The sequence below is a fragment of the Talpa europaea genome (genome assembly GCF_964194135.1).
Source record: "Talpa europaea genome assembly, chromosome: 1".
In the NCBI taxonomy this organism is placed as follows: domain Eukaryota; kingdom Metazoa; phylum Chordata; class Mammalia; order Eulipotyphla; family Talpidae; genus Talpa; species Talpa europaea.
In genome coordinates, this window is record NC_140073.1 from 132,092,641 (window position 1) to 132,119,941 (window position 27,301).

Genomic DNA, 27,301 nt, shown 5'->3' on the forward strand with positions numbered 1-27,301 from the left:
TCCCCAGGGCTCCCCCCAGCGGGAAGGGAAGGTCGCTCGTGGCCGGGCGCGCGTACACGCCCTCACGTGTACACACACACGCGCGCGCGCACACTACACACACACACACTACACACACACACACACACACACACACGGCCGTCCCCTCCGCCCCCCGGGGGCGGGGCCCTTTCTCTTTAAAGAGCAGACGGTCTCCGCGCAAACCCGGGCTCTCTAAGGCCCCGGGGGTCCGGGCCCCGAGCCGCGCGCAGCCAATGGGCGCGGTGGAGCGGCTCGAGCGCGGCTGACGCGGCACCAATGGGCGCCCGCGGGGGGCGGGGCCAGCGGAGGAGACACTATTGTTGATGAGGAGGAGCCGCGGCGGCGACGGCTGCACCACCTCATTGCTGCCGGCCGCGGCCCGCGCGCCCCTCGCACCCCGGATTCCCGCTTCGTCACCCCGTGGCGGGGCCTTCCCTCCGGGCTCGGGAATCCGCCCCCTGCAGCCCAACAACAACAAACCCCCTCCCCCGTCTCGCCCAGTCACCGGGGAGGGGGGACCATGTCCCAGCGGGTGAGGCGCAATGGGTCCCCCACGCCGGCCGGCGCCCTCGGGGGCGGCGCGGTCGCCACGGCCGGGGGAGCCGGGAGCCGCCTGCAGCCCATGAGGGCGACGGTTCCGTTCCAGCTGAAGCAGCAGCAGCAACATGGCAGCCCCACGCGGAGCGGCGGCGGCGGCGGCGGCAACAACAACGGCGGCTGCTGTGGCGGCGCCTCAGGCCCCTCCGGCGGCGGCGGGGGCCCCCGCACCGCCTCGCGCAGCACGAGCCCCACGCGCGGCGGGGGGGGCGCGGCCGCGCGCACCAGCCCCACGGTGGCCACGCAGACGGGCGCGTCCGGGACGGCCACGCGAGGCACCAGCCCCACGCGCGCCGCCGCGCCCGGGGCTCGCGGGAGCCCCCCACGGCCGCAGCCCCCGCCGCCGCTGCTGGGCACCGTGTCCTCGCCCTGCTCGTCGCCCACCCACCTGTGGACGGGCGAGGCGGGCGCGGCCCCACCCCCAGCCCGCGTCCGGCCCCGGAGGAGGTCCCCGGAGCAGAGCCGCGTCTCCCCGGAGAGGAGGAGCCCGAGCGCCCCGGTGTGCAAAGCAGGTACGTGCGGGCGGGCGCGCCGCGCGCGGAGGGCGGCTGGAAGGGGGCCCGGCGCGCGGCGGCCGCGCGGGGATTGCGGCGCTGCTGGGGAGCCCTGGCGGCCAGGGGCGGGCCTGAGGGCGGGGCCCAGGGGCGCGGCTCCCCGCCGGCCCCGGGCCTGCCCCGCGCCCCCGCGCCTGCCCGCCGCCGGCCGCGTCCGTCCCTCAGCGCGCGGCGCTCCGGTGCGCGCTGCGGGGGCGCAGCCGTGGCCGGCGCCGGGGCTTGGCGCGGGTTAATGATAAACCTGGGGTTCTGGCCGCTCGCGGGTTACTGCTCACCCCGGGGGGCGGGGTGAGGCCGGGAGCGGTTTGCCACTCTGTGTTAGGGGCCTGGTTAATGGTTGGAGAGCTCGGGTCTGCTGCTAAGTCTTTCTTTCACAGAACAGTTGCAGGTGCATTCGCGTAACAGATTTGGATCCCTGAAGTGACGTGAGGAGAGGAGCTGGCTCGTGGTGCCTAAGGCTTGATAAATGGGCAGCGAGAGGGTAGAGTTAAGTGAAGCGAGGCGGCTTTGGAAGGATGTGGGCGTTGACTAACTCTCTGGGGGTTCCTCTGATACTTTGGTTTTGTGTTTAGGATGTAAAGCCATGTGTTTGATTTCTAAAAAACCCAAGGTTTGTCTTATTTTAGGGAGCAAGAAATTGTTTTTCTCTATGCCTGGCAGCTTAATTGGGAAAGGTCCTGAGTGGACCTGTCGGGTTCCACTGGAGTCGTTCACGAGGAGTAATTTAAAAGAGAAATTCAAATTGTGGAAGTGGAAGGAGATAGATAAAATTTACATCTGATTGCCTTTTTGTCAGAATCTGGTTAAAAAAAGAAATGGGTGTTTTTTAGTAATGTGTTAATACTGCCAACATAGAGCTTTGTCTTCCCTGTTTGGGAGATTTCTGTTAGAATCTTCAAGGTGGAATGACTGGGAATAACTTGCTTGGCCAGTACAGTACTTCCTAGCCAAGTCAGGCAGATGAAGTGACTTCAAGGTTTTCAGGAATGCAGGGAGTATATGAATCTTTCTTACTATTTATTTTATCAAAGACTTTAGACAATGGATACATTTTGGGTAGACAATTGTCCTGAAAAATGATCAATAATGTTTTCCAGTTAGGACAGGAATGCTGCTTCAAACCTCCTGAAAACGCAAAGTGTTTTTTTAAAAACTTTGTTACAAGAACTGACACCCCATCCCTCTCAAATCGTAGCTGTTCCTTATTGTGCTCCCATTATCAATAATATGGTGGGTGATTTACCCACAAGTTCTCATTTTAACCCTTACGGAAATCTTTAGGGAGAGGTTAAGTAACAAGTGGTAGAGTTGCTTTTCATCTGTTGATACTTCATGTCTCTTGCATTATACCATGGAGTTAACTTCATGATGTTGATGTATCAGATAGACCTGGGAAGTACATAGTACACCAAATTACATGTGCTTAGTTTTTGAAACAACTCTTTAAGGTATGTAATAAGCACAAAAGCTTCTGGAGCTTGCATGACTCCAATCTGATAACAGAATCTGGCTACCTTCTCAGTGTGACTCAGAGCAGTGACTTGAGAGCCAGGTTAAATTAAGTATTGACAGTGTGGACAGTGAGTGGAGGAAGATGCTCTTTTTAATCTCTAGAAGGGCTCTACCTTCCTGGATTTCAGTCTCTTAATGTGCCAGCTCTTCCTTCTTGTTTCCCTAAGCTCCCTTATCTCTGATCAGTCATTCCCTAGAGTATTCATGGTTTAAAATTAATGTTCAGTAGTCCCTCTCCCAGATGAATACCCAAGATAAAAATAACTCTTATTCCTCTAGTGCAGTACTCTCAACAGGGATACTGCCTGTTACTACCTCATGCTGAAGTGAGTGATAATTTCTTTCCAAGAATGTGTTCTTGCACTTTCATGCAGTGTGGGACAAACTGTTCTCAGATTTCAAATCTATATAGCACAAACTAGACCATTTGCTGTTGTTGTTTTTTATTTTCCAGACTAAATCTGTAGGGAGAGAAAGGGGAAAAGTGTCTTTTTAAATAACTAGACTCCCTTTTTTGATTAAAGGGCGATTACTGCCAGTTTGCAGCCTCAGTGAGATAGAGATATTTTTAACTAGTAAAGAGAAAGGTGTTGCTGTATATAGTTAACCGTAGGTGACTCAGATGCCAGGGTCTGTTTAGATCTGGATGCCAACTTCTAGGTGTCCATCAGATGATCTGGAGCTGTAACTGATCAGGGATCCAGTATTTAAAAGTCTCTGAGTTGATGGACTTAGGATTTGTAGAGGGTCTTGCCTATTCTGCCAGATCTCTATTCTACCCAGTTGCTTTATACCCTTGGGGTTAGAGCTAATCACTCGCTAACCCAGAACTTCTTTCTCTTGACTTCTATAAGGTAATCCAGGTACCCATCCCCTGATAGATAATTTTAAAAGGTGGGAACCTTCAGTAGTACCTGCCATCTCTGTAGCAGTGTGGTTTCTCTTAGAAACTGAGTTAAGCTTAGTTATGTAGGTAATGGTAGATACAATGATGGTTAAGTTTTGTGTTTTGCCTTCCCTCCTTTTACCCGACTTCGTCTTAGATAAAGGACATGACTTTTAGTAAGGTGATGGTAAGGTGATGGGGCAAATGCTGTGGCTAAAATTCTAAGAGAAAACAAACATTTTAAGGGTAAAGGAAAAGCCATTGAAGAAGCTTGAGGATGTTGTAGGAGGAGATATGGTAAAATAGTGTTGAGAAAGCCAAAAGTAAGATTGCATTTAAACAAGATGGTAAAGACTTTGTAATTTTATTAAGAGAACAGTAGACTGACCGTGCACAATAGGCTTTCCAATTTGGCCTTTTATTTCTGAAACAGTAGTTTATGTAGCATGTTGGGGCACAAATAGAATCAAAATGGTGGGTAAAAAGTAGAGGTAATGAGTATAACTTCTATGGGTTATAAATTATATACTCTTATGCCATTGAAAGGAAAGAAAGTGGCAAAACAGGATGAAGAATGAACTAAGTTTCATTTGTTTATTTGTAGGATGAGAACAACTTAATCATATTTTACAGGTTTGGGGAAAGACTCACAGGGTAATAATAGATTTCATGTTCAAGAGAAGGTGGAAGTAGATGGAGCAAGGTTATGGAAAATGTGAGAGGCAATGGGCTATAGCACTTGGTAGAGTCTGCAAATCTAAGAAACAACTAAAGACACTTTCAGAATGGGAAGGAGGTAAGGGTGGATTCAGATGACAGATAATTGAACAATAGAAGGGAAGGAAGTTAAAAAGTTAGCTACTTACAAATCTAAACTACTTGAAAAGAAAATAGCATGTTTATCTTAATACTGTATTTTTAAAATTTATTTTTATCAAAGTACACATACATAATTCAGAATGTCAACTAGCAATGCAGTTATAATCAAATAAAATATTCCCTTGCCACATCTCTCCCCACTCCCAATTCTTAACCCTCTGGAGACAACCATTTTCCATTCTTAATGTTTTTTTTTCTGGTGTTTACCTACATATTTCCTGAATAATGTACTGATACTCTTTCATATGGCCATTTCCCCAATTATATAGTTAGCATTCTTCTGGTTAAATCATTATTGATGAAATTATTAAGACTCTAAGAGTTGTTTTCTGCAAGGACCTTGTGGTATATATAGTTCAATTACATTTTCTTTCCTATAATGTCTTACGCTCCTTGAAGTTAAAATTGTTTTGTTTTCTAAATACCTATTGCACATTCATCCCCAAGCTTTAAATGACAAAAAATTTCTTTCAAATATTTTTAAATGCATCAAGTATTTTGTAGGTTTACTTTTTATCTTGGAGATGTCCCTTCTGGAGTTATCTGTCCTTCTATTCTAAACCTTCTATTCTAAACATTTTCATCGATTCCTAGATCTGTGGCGTAGCTATTGCCTTGGAACAACTGTGGGAATTCCTTTCCTTGTCCCCTGGTTTTGGATATTCTACTCTCTAGGTCATGTTTTGTGGAGCAGAACCTCCAATAATTTTTTTTAGAGATGGCACATGGGACACACACACACACACACACACACACATATTTTAAAAAGATCTTTAGTATCTGCAGATATTTGTCTTTGCACTTCATGGTTTGACGGATATGGAATTTTTTTTAATATTTTTTTATTTATTTATACAAGAACTGGGGTACAGGTCAGAGGTGTGGAAGGGTGAGAGAATTCACCAGAAACAGAGCAGGGAGCAGAACAGGCAGAAGGATCGAAGACACTGCTGAGGGGAGCAGCTGGAGAGGCAGCAGAGGTCTGCCGCTCCATGTAGGTATTTCCCTGGCAGGCCAGGAATCGAACCTGCGGTGCAGATGCTGTGGACAGCTTCACAGCGTGGTGCTCAACCCGCTGCGCCACTGGGGAGGCCCTGGATTTGGAATTCTAAGTTGGAAATAATTTTTCTACTCAAGATTGAAAACATTTAATCTTTTAGCTTCTAGAATTGCTTTTGAGAAGACTGATACCCTTCTGGTTCTTAGTCTAGGTAGATGATTGTGTTTTGGGAGTGGTGGTACTCTATGTTAGATATTAACCAACGTTCTGAAATGGTTATTGCCTTGGTGTGGGGTATCCCTCCCCCCCCATCCCCAAATTCAGTGTGCTAGTTATTTTGTGCAATTTTTCAGTCTAGAGACTCTTCATTTCTTGGAAATAATATTTCTGTTAGTTCTCCTTTCTGTTTGTTTTATCTTTTTAGAACCTTTGCTATATGGGACCTCTTGAATTCAGCTAAAAAATTTATTTTTGTTCTTGTTGCCACCTCTGTATCTTTTTGTTCTTTTTCACAGCAGATTTATTTGCTCTTTTATCCTTTCAATTGAGTTTTAAATTTTGACCATCATATTTTTATCTTTTAAGAGCACTTACCTTGCTCTCTGATTGTTCTGTAGCTTGTCATTGTTCCCTGAAAAGGTATAAATTACCCTCAAAATATTTTCATTTGCCCTCTGCATTGCCCTCAGAACTCTTTTGCTCACATTGTCTTGAGCTTTGTCTTTCCTATTGGAAATATTCCTTAGTTTTCTATTAATATTTAAATAGGAGACAAGAATACCATTTAGGTATTCTGTCCTTTAGTCTTGTTGGTACATGTGGATCTTACAGATAGAGGGATTTTTCAAATACAGGTTGCTTTTTCTTATGGGCCTGTTTCCCCAAGGAAGTGTCCTATAATATCATGCCTGAAGAAATGTCTAGTGTCCTATAACCTAGAAATTTTCTTACTAATCTTGCTTGAGAAACTAGAGCAACTGTTGGAGAAACTGTTGGAATAATTTCCATTTCTTGGGGAACCTCCCCATGTTCGTGATCAGTGGATACATTAGTGTATTAATAATTAGTATATTAATAATTAATGCTCTTCTGGATACATACTAATATATCTGTGGATCTGTTTACTTGGTCAACATAATATAAATCCATTCATTTTGTATAATTTTCACATTAATCATGTTTTCATATTGTGCTTATATATTATTATTATATATTATATATTATTAATATATATTATTAATAAATATTATATATTATATATAATTATTATATAAATATATTTATTATATATAAATATTATATATTATATATATTATTAATAATATATATATTATTAATATTTCTAAAGATAAGGACAAGTGATGTCTGTTCACTATATTTTAGAACCCATGCTCACCCTCTGCAGAAACAGTTTTAAGGTGTTGAGAAGACATCCTTTACCTTATGGAATTTAGAATTTAAGAGAGAGAACAATATGGATTTTTGCAATATTCCATGGTTGACAATAAAAAGAAGAAAATATGTAACATTGATAAAAAGAGTAGTCCTTAATGGCAAAAGTCTATGGGATTCTATCATAAGTCAGAATGCTTTGTGTCAGATACAGATTGCATGCCTTTTCTTTAGTTTTACTAATTCAGTACATACAAAAGAGTTTTCAGTGCTGTTTCCTGTGGTTGTTAATATTGGAAATAATATAGTTAATCACCTGATGTAGTAGCCACTTAATACCATTTTATAGGAGATAATCACTATTATTAATAACAGTGTTGACTTCTTTTTAAATGCTTTTTCATTGTTAACTCTGCATTTATTGACTGACCATTTTGTTCAGTGAGGATGTAACTAACTTTTTCGTCTGTTAGTTTTTAAAAAGGTTTGCCTCTGGGCAAGAGTGTAAGGTGATATTGATTAAGATATAATTTACACACAGTGTAATGGATCATTTTTTGTTTGAGTTTTGATAGAGAAAACAGTTGTGTAACCACAACCACAGTGAGAGAGAACATTTCTATACATAAAGTTTCCTTACACCTTTTCAAACATTCCCCTTCCTTTACCTCTAGACCAGAGGGGTTTGATAGATTTGCTTTTTTTCCCGGATTATTATGTAAATGAGGTGTATAGTAACCTAGCCTCTAGAGTCTGGCTTTACTTAATTAGCATAATATATTTTACACTCATTCATGTATTACATGTATCAGTTGTTGATTACTTTTTATTTCTGAATAGTATTCCATTATATAGATATATCCCAATTTGTTTTTTCCATTATTAATGAATATTTGAGGATTTTGATTCCTGATCCTGGAAATTTGTCTTTTTTCTTAGTCTGGCTAGAGTTTTATCATTTTTATAGGTTTTGTCAATGAAGCAGTTCTTGGGTTTCATTTACGTCGTTACTTTTCTGTTTCATTGAAACAAACTTGAATTATTGAAAACAAATTACTGACTTGAGAACTTCTAATGGAAATATTTAAAGCCATACATTTTTTTTTCTAAGCAGTTGTTTAGCTGTTTCCCACAAAATTTTATATCTTGTACTTTCATTTTAATTAAGTTAAAAATATTTTGTAGTTTCCCTGAAGCTGCTTCTTTGACTCAGGATTATTTAGGAGAAATTTTACTCAATTTCTAGTATTTGGAGGTTTTTCAGATAACTTTATTGACTTTTAGTTAGATTCTATGTCAGAGGAAATAACATTTAATTGCTTCTAAATTAGTTAAGGTTGTTTTTTTTTATTTTTTAATAGAGGCATGTTTTTTATTTGTTTGTTTGTTTTGTTTATACATGCACTGGGTACAGTCAGAAGCGCGGGAGGGTGAGAGAATTCACCAGAGCCAGAGCGGGGAGCAGAGCAGGCAGAAGGACCGAGGTACACTGCTGAGGGGAGCAGTGGGTGGCAGGAGAGGTCTGTGCGCCATGTGGGACCCTCCTCCGGTGGCAGATGCTTACAAGAGCTGGGGCATAGGTCAGAGCTGGGGTGGGGGTTGAGGAGGGGGCGGGCAGTGAGAGGAGTCACCAGAGACAGAGTGGGAAACAGAACAGGCGGATTGACTGAAACACGCTGCTGAGGGGAGAAGCGGGCGAGTCAGGAGAGGTCTTCTGTGCCATATGGGTAGCTCCCTGGCCAGGGATCAAACTTGTGCTGCAGTGGCTGCAGATAGCTTCAGAGGCTGTGTCCCAACCCCTTTCGCCACCAGGGAGGCCCCATATAGTAGAATTATTATTTATGGATATGGAGTGCTATTTTATTACTGTTCTCTATTTTCCCTTCTTGTTTTTTGTTCCACCCTCTCTCCTTATCTACCTTCTTTTGGGTTTCTTGAATATTTTTTAGAAACTCATTTGAATTTATGTATTGGTATTTCATTTTTGCCCTTTTTTGTTATAGATTTTTTTATGTATTGCTGTGGCTATTACAGTAAACATACATAACTTCATATTCTTCTGGTGAATTTAGGAATCATGCAATTAGTTTGTCGCTAACCTATTTCCTTTATTTTTTTAAAGATTTATTTTATTTATGCAAGAGCTGGGCTACAGTCCAGATGTGTGGGAGGTTGGGAGGACTCAACAGAGACAGAGTGAGGAACAGAACAAGCAGACTGACTGAATTACACTGCTGAGGGGAGCAGCGGGTGAGACAGGAGAGGTCTGTTCGCCATGTGGGTTGCTCCGAGGCCGGTCGGGATGGAACCGACACTGCAGAGGCTGCAGACAGCTTCACAGTGCTGCGCTCAACCTCCTGAGCCACCAGGGAGGCCCTTCCTTTATTTTATTTTTTTAAAGATTTATTTATTTATTTATTTATTTATTTATTTATTTATTTATTTCCACACGCACTGGGTACAGTCAGAAGGCGGGAGGGTGAGAGAATTCACCAGAGCCACAGTGGGGAGCAGAGCAGGCAGAGGACCGAAGTACAATGCTGAGGGGAGCAGCGGGCCTCAGGAGAGGTCTGCGCGCCATGTGGAACCCTCCTCTGGTGGCCGGGGAGCAGCCGGGGATTGAACTGGCGCTGCAGAGGCTGCGGGCAGCTTCGCAACCCAGCGCTTAACCGCTGCGCCAACAGGGAGGCCCCTTCCTTTATTTTTAATGCTCATATATAATACATCTTTATACACAGAAAAACCTACAGCTCATACGTGAGATCATGAATAGAGCTTGTCCTTATAAAGTTGGGCATAAATGTAATAATTGTTACAAAGAAAAATTATTTTTTAAAAATATTTGTTTATGCATGCAAGAACTGGGGTACAGGCCAGAGGTGCAAGGAGGGGAGTGTGAGAGGATTCACCAGAGACAGAGTGGGGAACACAACAGGAGGAATGACTGAAATACACTGCTGAGTGGAGCAGTGGGCAAGACAGAAGAGGTCTGTGGTGCCATATGAGTTGCTCCCTGGCCGGCTGGGGATCGAACTTGTGCTGCAGAGGCTGTGGATTGCTTCATAGTGCGGTGCTTAACCCCTTGGGCCACCAGGAAGGCCCCAGAAAAATTCTTTATAATACTCTGATTGATAAAATGATACACTTAAAAGCAGATTTGCTCTTAATTGTAAACTTTACATTCAAAGCAATTGAAACAGAAGATTACTTTAGCTAAAGACATGAAATTTGAACAGAATTAGAAGTAGCTTATCTCTTCAGTAAAAAAAGTGAAAAATAAGTTGTCACTAGGGCTTCTCTGGTGGCGCAGCGGTTGAGCGCTGGGTTGCGAGGCTGCCCGCAGCCTCTGCAATGCTGGTTCGATCTCCGGCTGCTCCCCGGCCACCAGAAGAGGGTCCCACATGGTGAGCAGACCTCTCCTGCCACCCGCTGCTCCCCTCAGCAGTGTACTTCAGTCCTTCTGCCTGCTCTGCTCCCCGCTCTGGCTCTGGCTCTGGTGAATTCTCTCACCCTCCCGCGCTTCTGTCTGTACCCAGTAAATAAATAAATAAATAAATAAATCTTTAAAAAAAAAAAGAAGTTGTCACTAGAATTTGTACTAGGAGAATACTTTGTTGGTAAAATAATTAGTGTCACACACACTCACACACAAACTCATAGCTTTGGTTGAGGATGGGTTTGGGGACAAAAGACTTGACGAGTAAAAAGAAACTAACTGTCACATATATTTTTAAAAAATTCTGAGTATATACGTATACATTTATGTTCTAAAATTGTTAGGTTTTATTACCCGCAGCCTGGGTTTCCAGTGATGAGATGATAGAATATAGGTCAGTTAACATTCACTTTCTGCTTTATTCAGTTCTGTTTTCTGAATATTTTGAAATAGCGTATTTCATTTTTATAATAAAAAGACTAATCAAAAATGTATTTGTATTATAGCAGTGATTTAAAATGAAGTTAAAAGGAAAAGGATTAAAAATAGTAAAAATGTTACAACTGGGATTTGCTCTAGGCCTCTATTTGGGCTATTTTGGTAAATTTTTCTTTTTGAGGTGGCTCAGAAAATGCCTATTTGTGTGTGTTCTCTATTTTCATAGGAAAGATAATGTTCTATTTTTCAGTTTACTTATGGTGAAGAATATAATTTAAGGAACAGCTGTATCAAGATATCCTTGGATGTTATCTCTTGTTTTATGTTTTAGATCAATCTCAAGGTGAACCTTAGTCATTGGCGCCACTAGATAGTTTAGGAGTTTAAGCTAAATTAAATAAATTGGTTTATCTAGTTGCACAGGTATGCTGGCTATGTTTATTTCTGCTAGGTTTCAATCTTTTGAGGCCTTTGGCGTAGTGAAGTGGCCATCTTGGCACAGCTGAAACAGAAAAAAGTTAGAGAGTAATAATGAGGAGACTAGAGAGAGACTAATAAAGAGGAGACAAGAATGTTAGAAGTGAAACCACTATCAAATCAGCGTATATATGCCTGATCAAAACAACTAGATTCTGATTTTTTTTTAAATTTTGACCTATTTTTATTTTTTTCTTTTCTTTTTTCCTTTTTTTAATTAAATTTTATTTTTATATTCCCTTTACAATTACAACCCCCTTATTTTGACCCCAATCCCTCCTTTCCCCACCCCCCCCGAGCCCCCACAGAGTGTCTCTGGTTCATAGTTGTTTGTTGATTTTGATATTTTCTTTCTTACAGTTATTCTTTTTCCTGGTCCCTTATTTAAGTTTTCTTGATTCTTGCTATGAGTGAGACCATCCGGTATTTGTTGCTGATATTTTTATTGAGAAAAGTGTCACGTCAAAGGGCAGAACTATGCTACATGCATGTAGTTTATCTAGAATCTAAATATTTAGGAAACACAATTTTTAAAAATTTTGGTTCTTTCAAAAGAGTTTATTAATAAAATTCTCTCCTGCCAGAAAGATTTATTTAAAAGTTCATTACCTAAGGTTAGTGTAGAGCAAAAAAAAAAGTAAGTAATATTTTAATTCTTGTCTCATGAGTTGTATGCCAGGACACCCTTGGATGGTACTACTTGTATTATGTTTCAGACCAATGTCAAGGTGAACCTTAACCTTTCGGCTCACTAGAAACTTAGATTGTAGTTATTCAATAATTTTGTAAATGGGAGTATTGGGCTAGTGAGTTAGCTTACTTGGTTAGAGTGTGGTGCTAATAAATGGGACTACTTAGGCCCAGAGAGTTAAGTAATTTAGTATTACTAAATACAGAATTTTGAGGCATTTGTTTTTAAAATCTTATCTCAATATTACGGAATGCAATTTAAGCAACACTGAATACCTATTATAAGGAGGTATTATACCAAGCTGGATGATTTAAAACAACACAAAAATAAGTTGTAATATATACCAGAAATTCCAACCTTCTTGTTTCTATTTGGAGGAGTGTCTAGTAGTACCTGTCTGGTAGAGTATTGCCTTTAGTCTTAATCATAGAGAATAAATATACTGATACATACATCAGGGCCTCCCTGGTGGCGCAGTGGGTTAAGTCACAGCACTAAGAAGCTATCAGCAGCCAGTGCAGCACTGAGTTTGGTCCCTGGCCAGGGAGCTGACCCACATACCCATGTGGTGCAGCAGACCTCTCCTGTCTTGCCCGCTGCTCCCTTCAGCAGTGTATTTCAGTCAATCTGCCTGTTCTGCTCCCCACTCTTGTCACTGGTGAATCCTCCCCACCTCTGGCCTACACCCCAGCTCTTGTATGCATAAATAAAATAAATCTCAAAAAATAAACCCGATAAATCAATGGACAAAGTAATTTGGAAAATGAGAACAGGTTGGAAAACAGGATATTTTGGGTAGAAATTTTTTCAGCCTTTTAAACCCATGTCTTGGTTTGGTAAACACCTAATATTACACTGTGATATTGTTAGAAATTTCAAAACAGACATGATTTCAAAATTAAAGCAGTGGTGACTCCAGGAGAAGAAATTTGGTTGTTAAAAGCACATTCTTTTCTATATCAAATACATACTTTCCTGTATCTGTCATGGAGTATCAATGTGGATGGGTGTGCTTACTTGCCAACACACTTTTTAATCCCATATTGTGTGTAAAACTGAGAATTTTTTATTTATGGAACTCTCTCTTTATTGCCAGAAGTACAATAAACATCAGCTTTGCAAAATAAAAAATCAAGAAAGAATAATGTTTGCTTATTTTTTAGGAGGAAGAGGTGAACCGGAAGATGTTTTTTCCTGAAATTCTCTAGCTTGTTTTTTTTTTTTTTAAAGTAAATTTGTTAACTGAATTAACTTAAATTATAAAAACTATCAGTGGAGAAATTTTGACCAAGAGGGAATATAACTCTTGTTCCTCACATTGTTTCAAGTGGAATTTTCAAGCATGTCATTGTGAAAGTATTTCCTAAAGTCATCCTTCAACAGAAATACTAGGGAGCTTTTTTTCTTTGAAATTTTTATCTTTGAGTGTTTTATTGGGTCAAAAATGAAAAAATATTAAAGCATCAATTTGCTTTATTCAATTTGCTGCAGTTTTTCTTTGCTTTATTTCCTTTGTTTGCAAGTGACAAACTCGCTTAAACTAGAAAGAAAGATTGTAGAATTACTGAAATCCAAGAACTTGCATAGTTCTGTCTACAAGGTTGAAATCCTTTCAGGATACTTTTCTGTTAATTCCTTAATCTTTCATCTGTATCATTGGCTTCATTCTGTTCTACTGTCTTGAATCAATAGGTGTTTACTGAATACCTGTTATGTGCTAGATACTGTTTTAGTTGCTGGGGAAACAAGTGATGAATAAGACAGAGTCTGTGTTTTCAAGGAACATATTTTCTGTCCAGGAACTTTCTCTGCATAACAGTGAACAAGGCCACAGACCATTCCAGACTCATATTTTCATTGCAAGACCCATGAAGCAAGAGGGAATCTTCCTCATTGACTCCAGCTAGAAAAGTTCCAGGGAAAGAAAACTATGTTAGATTGTGTGCCTATTCCAGAATCAGTTACCACACCCAAAAGGATGAGGTGTTATTATTAACTGGATGATTTACACAACCTGTTCAGGGGTTGGGGTCTATGACCAAAAGAAGGGAAGGAGTAGACAGGTAAAGATAGCTTTTCATTGATATTTGCATGTTAATGTTTACCTCTTTGTATTTGTTGCTTCAGATAAACTTAGCAGATAGGCTATACTTACTTAGCTTGAAAGTGTTGGTCTTTCTCTGCGTTTCTAAAATCTAGGGTAATTGTGATCTCTAGGAAAATAAGTTAATGATTTAATGTATTATATTTGCCACATAACTTACTATATTGACAGAAAAGTTGTATTGTGTAGATTATAAAGACATAGTTTTGAATGTTAATGCTTATGTATTTTAGATATGGTCCCCCAAGGGAAGATCCTGAGACAAGGATCTTCCTTTGATTGATTGATTGATCAATGGTTTGATTGATCCTAAGAAGAGTTGTTCAGAAAGTAGAGAAGAGATGGAACAGACAAAAGCTAATAAGGATGCATTAATTAGTTTTGTTCCACAATGGGCAACTGGATCTCAATTCTGTTGAGGAGTTCTAATAGATCATACTTCAGAATTATGCTAGGGAGGGATGAGGAAGCTAGGATATCTGCTACCTCTCCTTCCTTGGTGGTTGAAGATTTTAGAATTTTTAATTTCTAGACTCCTTGCCCTGCTGCCAAGTTGAGTGTGCTCTTTTAGTTAAAGAAAGCTCTTAGGCAGAGAGGCACAGATGCTTGAAAAATTGTCCAGAGACACTGTCCTTAGAAACTGCAAATGTCCTCCACAGTGGCTGTGAATGGATATGGGTGGGACATAGAGTCAGCTATAAATGGTGAAAGATAGCGTATATCCTTTCAATAGCTGGGTTTTTCCTTTTGATTTTCACCAAAATTTCCTTATATTACTAGAACAACATAAGTACCTATACTAATTGTGCCCCTCTCATCCTAGTTCAGTTATTTGCCCTATTTTATAGCAGTGAGCTCACCCCAAAATTTTCAGTGACTTAACACAGGTTTATCATGGCCAGTGTACATTGGGTGACTCTCTGACAGAGCTCCCGTCCAACTCCTCAAAGCTGAAACTCCATTATGTCAGAATACTTTTGCTTCAGCCATGTAGACAAGGAGAAAGCATGGAGAATGTACACCTGTTCTTCTCTCAGCTTTGGACAGGTCATTTCATTCAGTTTGTGACCAGAACCAGTCACGTGACTCCAGACTATTCGGAAGGGAGATTGTACTGTCAGTAACCCATTGACAGGAATTTCATTCAGCTTTCAAGATTTCATTAATTGAATTGCTGGTCTCTAAGACCCCCAGATTGCATTTCCTTTTCCTTAGTATGTTAAGCATATTACTGTTTCCTGTATTGGTAGATAAATCACAAGCAGTAACAATAAAATAAAGGGCAGTTATTTAGATTTTTGCAAAAATTGAAGGGTCAAACTAAATAATTTGACATTTAACAAAGAAATACAGTAGAATTTCATAATTTCCTCTTTAAAGTTTTGGGACAACTTGATATGCAAGCTTTCAAAGCTCCCCCCCCCAATGGCTCATTTATTCTCATGATTAAAAGTATAGTTTCATATAAAACTTCTTTCATAGATTCCAGTATGCTCTCTAATCTAATATAAAAATTTTTTATAGTAAGGTTTACATTAGTTTTTATCATACCAGTTTTAAGGAAAAAAAGTCCTGTGTGCTTAGCAGTTTTAACACATGGTGCTGGGGAAGTGGGTACCTCACCTTTGTCCAATATACATGAAATTCTTCCTCAGTTCAGCTGGATAAATGCCTTCAGGAAATCAGCTGGTAGAGGAGGGCCTGTTGTACATGAGGCCTCGATCCAGGATATATTTTTGTGATTTTAAGGCAACTTCAACATCAAACCTTATTTTTAAGTGAAACATGGTCTCTTTAAAATAGAAAACTTCATAATAAGGCTAGGGAAGTATAAATTGCCAAGATTTTACAGTTTGGGTTTCTATAGGGACTATTCTATGAAAGCTATAGTTATTTTTATATTACAAATAGGAAACTATATTATTAAATATATATCGGTACCTTGGAACCACACCCATTTTATTAAATTGTAATCCTTATATATGCCTATCATAATAATATGCTTATTGAATACATAGAAGGTGCAGGAGAGGTATATATTAGATTAGAATTTTAAATTCATTATAAAATATGTATAAGGTGCCAGAAGTGATTTTGAGTGCTGCATTGATTTCTTTAAAAATCTTACACATCTTTTTTAAAAATGAATTTTCTTTACTTAAATTGGGATATAATTGACCTATACCATTACATTAATTTCAGTATGCAACATCATTGTTTATTTGTATATATTGCAAAAGGATCACCACCGTAAATTGGTTAATATTGCTATTAAAATATGGCCCTTTTACGCTGGAAGGGATCATGCTCAGCGAAATAAGCCAAAAAGAAAAAGAAAAATACCGGATGGTCTCACTCATAGCAGGAATCTAGAAAACTTAAATAAGGGACCAGGAAAATGAATAACTATAAGAAAGTGAAAATCAAAATCAACAAAAAACTATGAACCAGAGACACTTTTAGGGGGGCGGGGGCGGGGGCGGGAGGGGAGGGATTGGGGTCAGAATGGGGGGCTGCAATTGTATGGGGAATATAACAATAAAATTTATAAAAAAAAATAAAATAAAATATGGCCCTTTTAAATCTCCCAATGTCTTTGTTTTTCTAATACTGCAAATTTTAGGAGGTACTACTAATTGCCATTATGTACAAAGTGACATACAATTAGAATAAGAGTTTAACTAGTCAGAGTATCTTGCCAATAGTTCAGTAGTTGACTCACTGACCTTTGACTGTTTAACCAGTAATTGTTGTTACAACTGTTATAGGACCGGGAGAGGGGCAGCCCAAACCCCGCAAACCTGCCTATTCTAAATGGGTTCTGCCATCGGCCGCATCAACACAAAACATATGAGACTTTAATGGGAAGGAACTTTAATAAAACTAGGAAACAATACAGGTAAGGCAAAGAGTCTAGTTTCTAAATGAAGCACCCAAAGTTACCTGTCCCCTCGTGGGTAAAAGTCCATCCATATGGGATCGGCCCAGAACAAGGCCCCAAAGCCTGCCACAAGTCTAAAGCATCTTCCAGTGGGGACCCACAGAAAAGGGTCAGAAACAACCAGACAAGCCCGGAAGGAAAAGAGCAAAATCAACATCAAGATAAAAGCTGCCATTGTCACCTCCCCATGGGTCTCACCCACATCTGTGTCACCCAGTCCATGACCAAAAGACAAGCACAGTTTCTTCACGTGTCTCTAGGCTCCATGCGCCTCCTCCAGGTCTCCTGGCTCCATCCTGCTTCCTTCCTCAGTCTCTTCTGCCGCTTCTCCTCTTCCTGCTCAGCTCCACCCTCCCTTGGGTGGGGCAGGGAACCTCCCCCTTTCCTGGGGACCACCCTGTTACACAACTATGTATTAGTTTGCTTATTCTACTCAGGCTGGAACAAACATCCCTTAACTTATCCTGAGTCCTGCTACTTCTTAGATGCTTTTTCTGGTTTCTTGGCTTCTTGGCTTTGAATTTTAAGTCAAGTTTAGCATAATCACTTGACTTTCACTTGTCTCTTGCTGGGCAGTATTCTTAGTGAGGGAAGGACTAGACAGAATAGTCCAGTGAGTAAGGCATTCAGTTTGAATTCCTAGCTTTGCCACTTGTTGCTTGTAAAATGGTGATGAAGCACCTTAGCGCTCTGTTAATAAGTTTTCAAGTATTGAAATTATTCACATTTTACAAATGGGGAAACTGAAAGTACAAAGATACAGCATATGTAAAAGCATACCTCTAGAAAGTGACAGATCAAGGTTTTTCATCTGGTTACAGAGCCTCTGCTTTAACTACTATATCCTATCTGATGTTCTAGGAGCACTAGAAAAATAGTTGTAAATATAGGCTGGGGCAAATTTGAAGTAGTTTTCAAACACCAGATTAAAATCACAGATTTTATTCGGCATGTATTGCAAAGTAATTGAAAGTGTTTGAAAGAAATTATTATATGAAATGGTAGCAGAGTGTAAGGTGGGATGGAAGGAGGCAGGAACTGAAGGCAGATTAGTTTGTGCAATTGTTGAATCAAGAAGTGACAAAATCAGAAATTTGCAGTTTGTAATGGGCATGCATAGGAAGGAATGATTAGAAAGGCATTGTCTTGGTGAATCTTATTTGCTTGGGAGTGTTGCAGGTTAATTTTGGGAGACCAAGAGTGCGTCTACATTTGGGCTCTTTGACTTGCTTTTCTCTTCAGCTGTATCACTCTTAGATACTCTTACCTTTTTCTAATGTCTGTTCTACAGTCTCTATTCAAAGGTCACCTTACCAAAAAGGCCTTCCCTAAGGTATGTGTAGAATGGCAGTCCCATACAGCACATCCCCCAACTCCTTTACCCAGCTTTTTCTCTTGTTATTGGTGCCTACTTTGTTAATTGTTAGCTTTATAGCCTCCCTGTCCTTATTAGAATACGTTTTCAATGGCAGGGACCTTTCTTTTTTGTTTATGCCTTTTTCTGTAATGGATTCTTAGTGTTTAGTGAAAGAATGCCATGGAATATAGGCAACAAAGGAGGATGAATAGAGAAATAACGGAAGTAAATGATAGGTTCAGATTGCTTGTAGCCCACCTCTTAGCACAGTTTGTCAGTTCTAAATTTATGTTGCAGAGGGAGAGTTGAAGCTAATGGTGCGAAAGTTAACAAAGACAGCCTGGTAAATGCCCTGATTGATATTAAGATTCTAAAGTACCTTTTGAAATGTAAAAGTTAAATTAAGATTTGCTTACTTTTTGTACTTTATTTCTTATCATCAGTCTTTGACGACTGTTATTAGCATGTGTTTGTTAGTTGCAAAAAGATCTATTTTAGTTAAAAAAAAAAGTGTGCAATAAAAATGAAAGACTGAAAATGGGAGCCCAGAAAGGAGTGTGGCTTACTTAGAACTAAGGTAGCTTGACCTTTGGTTACAGCTGGCCAGTACTGTGTATGCTGGAGGGCTGAGTTCTTGCCTCACCACAAAGCATTTCCTTTTACTGTTTGTTTTGGACTTGGATTTAGTGTAAAAATGTTGGTAGTGCCTGCTTTAGAGGGATGAATTAAATGCCAGTCATTCCTTATTCCTTTTACCCTATTTCTTAAAGCTTTAAATTTAATCTTCTCCCTTCGTAAATCTTTATAGGGTCTGCCTTCCCAGTTCCTGTTCATGCTTGAGAATATCCAATAGTGTGACTCTCACCTGTTGACTTTATTGCAATGGAGGAAATGAAATAAAAGAGAGCAGTGTCCTCTACATGATACGTGTGTATGTATTTTTTTTTTTCTGTTTTACTCTCATGGCAATCCAGAGGCATCTTCTTTCCCAAATGTTTCCACCTGAAATGTCGTTTCCTAGGGTTCCATGCAGTACTTCTCTTATGCCTTATCAGTTATGCCCAAGTAGTTTTAACCTGTACAGATTATATCTAATTTTTTTCTGGCATAGAATTGTAGATACCCATTTGTAAACACACTAGTATGTAAAACTACCTTCTAAGTCTCCACTTAATATCCTATTTTATCAAACTCTGGGTTTGAAACTGAACTAATTATAGCTTCGTTGCCGAAGTATGAAATGTCGGGAAATCATAATAATGATAGATGCTGTTTACTATGCCGGGGTTCTGTACTTAAACATTCTATTTATTTATTTTACATATGCAATAGGAAAGGTTCAAACAGTTAAGTAACTTAACCCGGTGACAGTAAAACTGATGAAGTTGGATTTGAACAGGTCTGGATTGTTTCAAATTCCATACTCTATCCACTCTGCTGCACTCTGGCCCTCTTCCTCCAGCATGGCATAGCACACACACTGACATCCCAAAGGATCTACATCTCTTGAATTGCTCTGAAATATTTCATGTTTTTTGATTCTGGTTGCCTTGTTCACCAGGATTATTGCAATAGCTGCTTAATAGGCCAATTTCTTTTTCATCCGTACTGTTGTCCTAATAACAAGTATTCTAATATAGAAACTCATCTCCCTTATTGCCTTCAGGATAAAGTCCAATATCCTTGGCATAGCATTCAAGACCTCTGGACATTTCATGATCATATTGCATGGTTCTTTTGTTTTAGCCATTATAAGGCCCACATTAGATCCTAGAATTATTTATTTATTTTTTTTGATTCTTTAGGCATGCTGTTTCCTGCTGTTTCATTAATGTAAATTCCCATTTTATGAGTTTGGTCAAGTACCACCTCTCCTGGCATATCTTCCTCCCTTCGGCACCCCTTGTTTATGATCTCTGGCACCTTGGTCATACCTCCTACAGACACGACTTCTTGTGGGTTGTTAGCCCCTGAAATGGTTACCAGTTGGTCTAAGCTCCTGGTATTCATGTTCTTGTACCCTATCCTTGAATGTGAACTGCACTTAGTAACTGAGTTCTAATAGGAGAATATAGCAAAGCAATGGGATGTCACTTCTGAATTAGGTTACCAAAAGATTGTCACTCTCATCTTGCTCTCCCTCTCTCACTGGCTTTCTCTCCCAGTCTTCATTCCATTTGGATGGCAACTTGATATATTTAAGTATTTTGTTGGAGAGACCCATATGGCCAGGAACTGAGTTTTTGGTAAGTAGTAGTCAACAAGGAGGTCTGCCATTAGCCATATGAATGAGCTTGAAAGCAAATCCTCCTATACTTGGAACTTAAACTCTAGCTAAGGGCTTGATTGCGTCTTTGAGAGAGACCCTAAGTCAGAGTCACCCAGTTAAGTCACACCTAGATTTCTGAGTCACAGAGTCTGAGAGTCTATAAATGTTTGCTGTGTTAAGCCTTTAAGTTTTAGAATAATTTTGTTATGTAGCAAGTTAATTAATAAAGATTTTGGTATCTAGTTAGTGTAGTGCTGCTGTAACAAATATCCAAAAATGTGGGAGTGACTTTGGAACCAGGCAGTGGGGTAAGGTTGGAAGAATTTTGTTACTCATGGTGGAGAAATTTTCTGCAACAGCTGGTATAAATTTGGACTTTGAGGAAGTTGTGGGTGAGGGTTCAAAAGGAAATGAGAAACTATTGTTAAAAACTAGAAAAAAGTATTTTGTGTTGGGGTAGAAGACTTAGCAGAACTCTTGACTTCTGTGGTGTGGAAAGTAGGAAATGTGCTTAAGGAATTGGGTAATCTGGCTAAAGAGACTTCTAACCAAAGTTGGAGCTACCAACAGGTTTCTTATTGCTTATGTATAGTAAAATGTCAGATATGTCCCATAGCTCCTTCTTTCAACTCTATGGGTATGCATGCTATTCTTCTAGAATTTAGCACACTACGTTATGTATACTTAACTGTCTGTATTTCTCACTAGGCTATGGGTTTGATGAGAGTCCTTTAATGTAATAGATTAGATCTTACTCAGATTTTAGTTTTTAAGAGATTAGCACTCGAACCTTGGTGCTGCCTTTTATTGTGTAAGAGTGACAAGTTAGTTACTTAACTTGTCTAAAGTTGTTTCTTTGTCTAGAGGTGGGATTAGTGATGATAAATTTCTAAGGATTGTGCATTTTTATTTTTATGCTCAACATTAAATCACCAGTACTTACAAGAGTCTGTGTTCATAATAGATAGGTGCTTAATAAAGATTTATTAATGATTTATTTATTTTAAAAAAAGATTTATTTATTTATTTATTTATACAAGCACTGGGTACACAGTCAGAAGCTCAGGAGGGTGAGAGAATTCACCAGAGCCAGAGCGGGGAGCAGAATAGGCAGAATGACAAAGTACGCTGCTAAGGGGAGCAGTTGGTGCTGCAGGAGAGGTCTGCACGTCATGTGGGACCCTCCCTGGAGGCCGGGGATCGAACTGGCGCTGCAGAGGCTGTGGGCAGCTTTGCAGTCCAGCACTCAACTACTGTGCCACCGGGGAGGCCCTGTATTAATGATTTAAATAATCTCTACCTCAAAATACTGTGTAATTTAAATGAAGTAATTCATGCAAAGTAGTTAGCACAATGCCTAACTTGTTTTAATTGATCAGTGTTAGTTGTATTTAGCTATTTATTTTTTTATTTATATAGTTTTTAATGCCTCAAGAATTGTTTCATGAATAAAATAACTCAAGCAAAGGGTTTGTTTATAGTTGGATGATAGATCAGAAATCATTTGAATTTAAAGTAGAAAAATTTGAGCATGGAAAGACTTCTTTCTACTTAATCTCCTATGGTAAACAACAAGAAATTTGGACAAAAAATATCAACCAGCTGTTTTAAATATTGGACAACAGGCAGTATAGGAATGTGATTTCTGAGAAAAGGGAAACAAGGAAGAGTGCTATAATTGCCCTGGGTTTTTGCCAGCAGACACATTTCAGACCATGTTGCAGGCATGGGGAATATTAGTTAGGACTTGTCTTGCTGAATTGATGAAAATCATAGTTCAAGAAGCCTGGAGTAACTGAGAATTTTCTGTACAGAGTTTCATAGAAGAAGGAGCTATGTAGATAAAGTTACAGAACTCTTATAGAGGTTTCCTTTAGTTTTGCCTTGAGTGTGTAGAATGTATGTATGTTGAGTGAAAGTAAAGGAGGGCAGGACAGAATTGATTTGGGAGCTGTATTTAAGCTAAGGAGTTGCTTAAACACTGATCAGACAGAGTGATGTGATATTTTTGATCAACCTGATTTTTAATAGAGACCCCAAAAGGCTAAATAGCCTAGAGAAAAGTCTACTCCCTTCTGTCCTAAAATTTAAAACAAACTTCAAAAATGAATCCATACGTTACATAACTGACTTTCAAAACAAAGCCCAACAGTCTTTAAAAGAAGATAACAAAATCCAGACATTTAAAACCATTGGGTTGTCAGAAAAGTCATGATGAATTTTTGGTTGAAAAATATAGAAAAAAATATATCATGACTTTACCAACAGCCCAGTATAACATAGGGTACAACATTCAACAAAACATTAATAGAATCTGCAACACCAGGAAAAAACTAACACTGAAAACACTCTAAGGAACAATGAAGATGAAAGAATTAGAAAACAAAAACTAGTCACTGTAAATGTTCTGAGAATGCCCAAAGATTTAGAGGAAAACATGAATGTAATGAGAAGAGAAATAAAATATGGAATTATAGATATGAAATACAATAAGTGAATTGAAAATGTACTTGTTTGGGTTAATAGCAGATAACAGTAGTTTCTTATATGATAAAGAAAAAAAATCAGTGAATTTGAAGACATAGCAATAGAAACTACCACCAAAATTAAACATGTAGACTTATAATAGCTAAAAAATTTTCTAAATTTGTAAATTCCATTAAATCTATTGATCTTAAAAGTTGAATAAAATCCCAAGCAGAATAAACAACACAAAAGAGACCATACTAAGACATATCATATTCAAGTGATTGAAAACCAGTGATTAAAAAAAATTAAGCAGCAAAAAAAAAAAAAGACATTTGATGTACAGAAAAACAAAAAATGATGGCACATTTCTTGCTGGAAATACTATAAAATAAAACATACTGGAATGATATGTCCTATTGAGTTTTTTTTTTTTTTTGATCAGGGTACTGTTAGATTGTGTTTATACTGTGTATTCATTTTTATGCTTGAAGTTTTTTCCCCTCATTTCCTAACAAATGAATGTGTCTAGTTTATATCTTCTGCTTGTTAAATGAATTTGTGGATTTGAGAAAATACAGCCTTTAAACCTGTACTTGATTTCTGTCTACAAATACCTAAATTTTGCAAGGTCTGTAGATCTTTGTAATGTCATACCTAAAGGTCATGGTTTGGGATGCTCTGCTAAGTGCCATTGAAATTACCCAGGAACCAGTTTAACTGGTAGAGATAGTTGGGGAGTTCTGAACTCCAGAGCCTAAGGCACTGACTGAAAATTTTAATGCCACACCCTGCTGTAGTTAACCCCATTAAAGACTTGATTTTTTTTTAAAGATTTATTTATTCATGCATACAAGAACTGGGGTACAGGCCAGATGTGCGGGAGGGTGAGAGGATTCACCAGACAGAGACAGAGCAGGGAAAAGAATAGGCAGACTGACTGAAATACACTGCTGAGGGGAGCAGCGGGTGAGAAAGGAGAGGTCTGCCTTGCCATGTGGGTATCTCCATTGGTGGCTGGGCTCGAACCCATGCTGCAGAGGCTGCGGACAGCTTGACAGCGCTGCGCTCAACCACCTGCGCCACCAGGGGAGACCCTAAAGACTTGATTTTTTTAAGATTATTTATGCATACAAAAGTTGGGGTACAGGCCAGACATTTGGCGGGGTGAGGATTCACCAGAGACAAAGCCGGGAGCAGAACAGGCAGACGGACTGAAATACACTGCTGAGGGGAGCAGCAGGCAAGTCAGGAGAGGTCTGCTGCTCCATGTGGGTTTATCTCTGGCCAGCTGGCGATCGAACTCATGCTGCAGAGGCTGCGGATTGCTTCATAGTGTAGTGCTTAACCCCTTACGCCACCCGGGAGGCCTGTTCGAAAGTTTTTATTCCTTTCTTCTGCTTAGAAGAAAGAAGTTCCATAGAAGGACCCCCCTCATTTTCCTTCTTAACTAAAGAATTTATACAGAAGTGCAGATGGTGTGGTTGAGTGCCCAAACACTGCATTTTTAAAAATAAATTATTTTATTTTATATATTCTTATATCATTTTTCATTTTTGCATCATGTATGCATTTTCATTTTGTTTATATTCCTCATATAATTCCCACCCCCTTTTTCTGACCCTAATCCCTCTTCTCCTCCCAAGACTTGATTTTTAAAGAACAAAATAAAGTCTGAATCTTTGTTCTGATGTTTTGCTTTACTTTGTTTTTTTAAGCTTTGAGGTATAAATGACAAATGAAATTCTAAGATATTTAAAGTGTATTAATATATATACACATTGTGAAGGAATTCCTCCCATCTCATTAAGTAGTGCATGTCATCTCACATATTTACTGATCTTGGTGTGAATATATTAGTTTTACTCTCTTAGCAAATTTTAGTTATACAAATATGATGTTATAGTAGCCACCATGATTTCTGTTAGATCCTCAGAACTATTTATTTATCTTATAGCTAAAAGTTTGTACCTTTTCACCACTTCACCCTATTTCCCCCCACCAGACCTGTTAATCACACTTTTGCTCTGAGTTTTTTTTTTTAAGCGTCTTTTTTTTTCTTAAAGATTTATTTTTATTTATGTGTGTTCCCTCTCTGGCCAAGCAATGAACTCATGCTACAGTGGCTGGCAATAGCTTGATAGCTATAGCTTGATAGTGCTGAGACTAACTCCTGCGCCACAGGGAGACCCCCTTTTTTAAAGCATCTTTAAAAAATAATGAAGTAGCACTGGTTTACAATACTACGAGATTCAGAGGTACAGGTTCACACCTCATTAGATCTATGAGTTTGATTTTTTTTTTATTTCCACATATAAGTGATACCATGCAGTATTTGTCTTTTCTTGATTTATTTTGGATTAACAAGAACAGCTGGATTTTTTTGTGTGCTCCTACCCTTCTTGATAGAAGATAGTGAGATTAGAAGTCATTTTCTTTTCTGCATCTCTTAAGTTTTCTTCATTTAGGATAAATTATCTTCTTTCTCGGTAAAGGAAGTTTTTCATAAAGGAAAATTAAGTTTTTCATAAAGTCTTCTTCACCCATTGAGGGGCTACCTCCTCAGTCAGAGGTACTTTCTTAATTACTAGAAGGGGGGTATTTATAAATAAAATTCCTCCCTTCCAAAAAATCTCACTCTGGGGCCTCCCTGGTGGTGCAGGGGATTGAGCGCAGCGCTGTGAAGCTGTCCACAGCCTCTGCAGTGTGGATTCAATCCTTAGCCAGCCAGGGAGATACCCACATGGCGTGGCAGACTTCTGTCTCATCCGTTGCTCCCCTCAGCAATGTTTTGGGTCCGTCTGCCTGTTCTACTCCCCACTCTGTCTCTGGTGAATCCTCTCACCCTCCCGCACCTCTGGCCTGTACCCCAGTTCTTGTATGCATTATAAATAAATCTTGAAAAAAAAGAAAGAAATTTTTTCTTTAAAAAAAAAAAAATCTCGGGCCTCCCTTGGTGGCGCAGTGGTTGAGCGCTGGGTTGCGAGGCTGCCCGCAGCCTCTGCAGTGCCAGTTCGATCCCCGGCCACCAGCGAGGGCCCCACAAAAAAAAAAAAAAAAAAAAAATCTCTGGTGGAGCATAGAAACAGTCAAGAAACCATTTCAGTGAACCATGCTAAGGCAGCACACAAGAGAGGGAGGGAGTTTGACCTAATGTTGATGTGTTTCTTGGACAGCTATTTAAAGGAAAATTTCCCAGAGGAAACACCTAAACTCTTCTGAATTTTAGTTTACACAACTCAGCTGAAGTTTGAAAGATTAAACATGAATTAGCCATACCAAAGAAAGGGATATGATGGTAATCTAGAAGGATACAAAGGCCTGTGCATGCCAGGGCATGGCACATATTGGGAACTGCAAGTCATTTGGCATGATAGGGTTGAAGTAGTATAGCAGGAAAGTGAGGCTGCAGAGGCCAGATCATGAAGGGTCTTGTCAGCTTTCAAAGGGTCCTCCAAAATTCATTACAAATTATTTGAGCAGTTTCTTTGTTGAGTCATCTTTGACATCTGGAGCTCCTTCCCCTTCCTTAAACCTCATTCATGATTAGGCATCAGATCTTGTCAGAACTTGGCATCTGATTAGGCATCAGAACTTGGATTAAATGGAACAAAGATAAGCCAGGCATAGACTCTTCTTTATTTTTTATAATGGTTATATATTTTTATAATAGTTGCTATATGATAATATTTACATCACAAATTCAATGCTGAATACAGTTTAAGCAGATATGATTATAAAAGTTCAAGTAAAGATTGGATAATTTGGATTTTTTTTATTACCTCTTTTTTAAGGTAGCATTGATTTACAGCCCTGCATATGATTCAGAAATATATCACCCCACCTCTTTAGGTATATATTACCACATCATACCCAGTCCTCCTCCATAGTCCACTGTGCCTCTTGCCTGCTTTCTGCTCAGTCCCCCATCCGCTTCTGGTACCTCAGTTTTTAGGCTGTGTTCTTTAGACTAACTCTGACTTATTGCTTTCCAGAGCCTAATGCTGGCTCTCAGACCCTTAGTAAATGTTTAAATGAATGTGTTGTTATGGGAAGGGAGTTCAAATGGGGAAATACTTAGTATTTTCACATGTGATGATGTTTAATTTTTCTATTCTCCATTTCATTATAGAAAAGCTAATAATGTTGGGGCATCCCTGGTAGCACAGGGGTTAAAGTCTCAGCACAGCCACTGTGCCATGAGTTCCATCCTTGACCAGGGAGCTAATCCATTTGGCGCAGCAGACCTCTCCTGTTTGCGTGCTACTTCCCTCAGCAGTG

The 27,301-nt window shown here is 39.7% G+C and overlaps 1 protein-coding gene across 1 annotated transcript in view; it reads left to right on the top strand.

Annotated features, from left to right (window-relative positions):
- Positions 1 to 517: 517 nt before the first annotated feature.
- Positions 518 to 27,301, top strand: part of FAM117B (family with sequence similarity 117 member B) — a gene marked incomplete at its 3' end in the record, with an annotated part of 62,347 nt that continues 35,563 nt past the window's right edge. Inside the window, exon 1 of the mRNA XM_084243851.1 lies at positions 518 to 1,130. Within this exon, the coding sequence (XP_084099977.1) occupies positions 542 to 1,130 (589 nt within the window). The 5' untranslated portion in view covers positions 518 to 541. The remainder of the gene's footprint in view (positions 1,131 to 27,301) is intronic.